We start from the raw sequence: 4,196 nt of genomic DNA on the forward strand, positions 1-4,196 counted from the left end.
TTCCATATCGTTGCACGTAGAAATTTCCAGCACGAAAATTAGCGCAAGTTTCATTACAGAGAGAGGCATTCACGACTAAAAACTAAGAGAGGAAGGTATCCACGATCTCCCTTAAGTTTTGCTAAAGCACATCTAGATGTGCTCTAAGTATTGCTTATCTAAGTCCTATGTCATTGATTTTATGCTAAGATTCGTGCAAGCCTTTCTAGACACACCAATCTCCCTTCGGTAAAATAGGGATAGTTCGTTATGGCTGTAACTAAACGAGATTAAAAAGAAGTGCGCCGTAAATAATGGGATTGCATGTAGACTTGGGAAGGAGGGTGTATACAGAATACGAGGATCTCGATCGTCACCGGAGGATTCTCACGATGGCGACCGGATCCATTGTCGTTCGCTTTCATCTTTTGATTCGCCGGCTTCTCCGACGTGCCCTTCTCTTTCGTCGGCTTCTCTGACGTGCCCTTCTCTTTCATCTCAGGATTCGCCAACGCAGGCTTTGAATATGACGGCTCCGTCGGCTTCACCGACCTGGGAGCTACTTTGGGCGGCGTGGGGTGGTAATTCGGTGTAGTCATGGAAGGCTAGGTATGGGAGGCGTGGGGTGGAAGTATATGATCTATGCCGTGAAAAGCTTTGTATTTATAGGGGATTCTCTAACAACCGATCACAAGGAAATATTGGGAATTTGGGATCTCACGAAGAGGTAGTTTTAGATCACATAATGTTTATTTATAGGGGATTCTCTAATAACCGACCACAAGGAAATATTGGGAATTTGGGATCTCACGAAGAGGTAGTTTTAGATCATGTAATGCTTTTTTAGCTAGTTTTTTTATTTTGAGAATTTTTTAGCAAGATTAGATCAGTAATCTCAACCGTGGAGCGTTTGGGCTTCTTGTGCTTTCTTATACGGGCCTATGGGATGAGCCCATTTTAAATGTGAACATGAGAAAGGAAGCGAGGACTCCAACAGGAGCGACGAGCCCCGTCCCAATTATTTAGGACGGGCATGCGCGAGGGCGCTTCGTCCTCACTGCCACGACTCTCCAAAAACGGTTCCTCTGCCTCTGCCTCCTCTCGATTCCCTCTTCCTCTGCGTCGCCCACTCTCCCAACAATCTGGCTTCTGGAACGGTGAGTTCTCCTTCCTGTCAGTTTTGTTAGTAGTTCTCCAGTAGCAGCACATACGATGGCCTTCTTCTTGTCAATTTCTTGTTCTCCTGCTTCTTTATTTTGTGCGCACAGATTCATCTGCCTGCAACATGTAGTCCGTTGCCTTATGAGCACACAGATTCATCTGCATGCAACATCTAGTCCGTTGTCTTGTCAATTTCTTGATTTTCTCCTGCTTCTTTAGTTTGTACACACAGTTTCATCTACATGGGCGATGAACAATTCATAGATACATGTTTATTCTTGATTGTTGATGCAGTTGTTTAGATAAATATTTCAAGAGCGTAAATTTTGATTGTTAATTCGCATATACTCCCTCTGCAAGGAAATAGAACAACTTTTGGTTCACTACTTTAGTGATTTCTTTACAGAGGGAGTACTTGTTTAGTTTAAATTGTTCATGCACTTGTTTACATAAACTTTCAATAGCGCCAGAATTCCTATACTATCTGCCGTCATATTCATCTCGGCTTATTGTTATCATGTTATTGTGATGCTTCATGTCTTATACTGGTTTCATCAATTACAGTCCTTCGGCATGGCGTTCGAGAAAGATTATGCTGCTAGGGCAGATGGAAATACCGAAATTTGTGTGAAGTACACGAACAAGGCTAGCTGTGTTGAGTACTGCATTGGCAGATTCAAATACTGGCTGCGGAACGACGACCAGAAGATAGTTGCACTGGATGTGGAGTACACCTGGCCTCGTGGTCCGACACAGATGGCGGCCGTGGTCCAGTTATGCAGTAGCATCTACGTCCTCGTGTACCACATAAGCGTTGCTGATGAGCACTCCGGCCTGCTTGCCACCTTCCTGCTCGACAAGGAGTACACCTTTGTTGGGGTGGACATCAATAATGACGAGAAAAACTCAAGCATGTTGGTCTGGTGGTACAAAACTTTGTGGATATCCAGAATATGTGGAGAGTGCCTGATCCAGTGACGACTAAGCCAAAGTATGGCCTGGCTGACTACGCTGGTTCCATCATCCACCACAGCTCCAACAAGATGAAGGACGCTATCACAGAAGATGACCACCATATATGGGCAGAAGCGCCCTTGCCCTTGAAGAACATCTATTATGCTTCCATGGACGCGTATGCCACCTACGATGTATACAGGCGGTTGGTGAACTTCCAGAAGGGGTTCGAGAGTCAGCGCCAGCATCTCGCCAAACCATCTTGGCAGTCAAAGAAGTCCGGAAGGAAGAATGAATCAACCTAAAACGTTTCTTCTATTTATCTAGCTGATAGTCTGTAAACTTTATTATACTACTAGTAAGTCGTAAGTTCAAATTTCCTGCAAGTTGAATCATCCTTTATTCTAGCTGTCTTGCCTAATTTGATCCACGTTCACGAGATATTATACTTAAGACGTTTATTTTGTTTTGGTTTCGCTAGCTATGATACAGAATGCGATAGCCATTTTTACCAGAAGATTATTTCAAATTTATAATGAATACTGTTCTCAACTGGGTTTGAATAGAGAAATTTTATTTTTCAATTGCATAGAGAAAGTTCATTTTTTTAATCAAAAGAAGGGTCGCCCCCTCTGATTTTCCTTTAACAGAAACCACATGGTATTTCAAGCCCCTGATACAAACTACAGCTAGACACTAAAGTAATCAACAAGCAGCACAAATCATACATGGTAGCAAGCCCAGCCAGACTTAACATGAAGGTCCAAAAAATAAAACTATGGCAGAGATGCGCAGGCGACACCGCAGTACCCTGTGACTCCACACTTGCGATGAACTGTACAATTCACTTGCTACATGCTCTAGCCTGCGCATATAGACCATCAGCACCTCTTTGCTCCCAACATCAACACCTCTTTGTTTACCACCTTCATCTGCAATATAGACCATCCCATGATCCACAAGCAAATTAGCTAAACAAGAATCATAAGATCACTATACCATTTATTTTTTAATCTCACATTATTCCTACATTGCCATAGAGTCAAGCACAGAACTGATGCCCTTCCCGCATCTCCTACGCAAACACTCATAGGTAGTTCTACCATCTTAACTCCATGATTTAAAATATTAATAAAACCCCCTTAATGATTCCATTTTCATTACCATCGTTCATGATTATAGCCAGGGAAACAGCAACCAATAAAGCAACCACCTGTGAAAGACCTATTTTGAGTCCCGAATAGGGCCGAATCCTAGCATTTACTCTAACTGCAACATGTCCTCCTCTCATAGTCATCATCACCCAAGACATAATGAAGACGTAACCCCACAGATGCATAACTGCTATCAACATAGTTTTCGCACTATACCTAGTGTAAAGGACACTCTTGCGTTGTCGTGCTACATTTGTGGCTCCTCGGTCAGCATGTTCATAACCACCTCGATCTGAAGATCTTCACGGGTGGTGGTCTTGAAACCGAAAAGAATGGCTTTATGAACCTTAAGCTCTTCACTGTCAACAAAATCACTCCATCCCTTGCCGAAGATGATGCGGCCATCATCACACTTGTGGTACTTGACCGGCATGAAACTGTCCTTGCACAGCCGAGTGCCAGCAAGCCCATCTCCCGGTATCTCCCCATCTCCTGGGGTCTTCAGGGCGTCGACAACTTTCACCGATAATCTCTGTATGCACCGTCATAGGAAGAAAAATTATCAAATATGTGAAGGAACAGTAAACAAAAGGAACTTCAGCTACATCTACATATATTACATAAGGATCTTCAGTTATGGGAAACAAAAGGATATGCAAAAACACACATCAGTGTATTCACTGGTTTCAGCTACAATAACATATCATTAAACTTTCTCTCCATGGAAAAACAAAAAAATTGCATACAAAATAGAAAATACTAGTACACCAAAAACATACCATCGTCTTTCTGCTATGTTCGACTTGGTGAAGCGGTGGACAAAAAATGCACCTATATAACCTTTCTTCATCGCCAAAAGGTCATGTAGGTTACGCTCCTCTTGCTTCGTAAGATTAACTGCCTTCGTTATGCCAGCTAATTCTAGAGGATCTTTACGCTCTTCGTTTT

At 42.7% G+C, this 4,196-nt stretch overlaps 1 protein-coding gene across 1 annotated transcript; it reads left to right on the plus strand.

Annotated features, from left to right (window-relative positions):
- The first annotated feature begins 1,713 nt into the window (after window positions 1-1,713).
- On the plus strand, window positions 1,714-2,399 carry LOC141040816 (uncharacterized). The gene is made up of 2 exons (XM_073506930.1): window positions 1,714-2,054; window positions 2,174-2,399. The coding sequence occupies exons 1-2, from the start codon at window positions 1,714-1,716 to the stop codon at window positions 2,397-2,399; spliced, it is 567 nt and encodes a 188-aa protein (XP_073363031.1).
- The last annotated feature ends 1,797 nt before the right edge of the window (window positions 2,400-4,196 follow it).

Source organism: Aegilops tauschii, chromosome 2 (assembly GCF_002575655.3).
Source record: "Aegilops tauschii subsp. strangulata cultivar AL8/78 chromosome 2, Aet v6.0, whole genome shotgun sequence".
NCBI lineage: Eukaryota > Viridiplantae > Streptophyta > Magnoliopsida > Poales > Poaceae > Aegilops > Aegilops tauschii.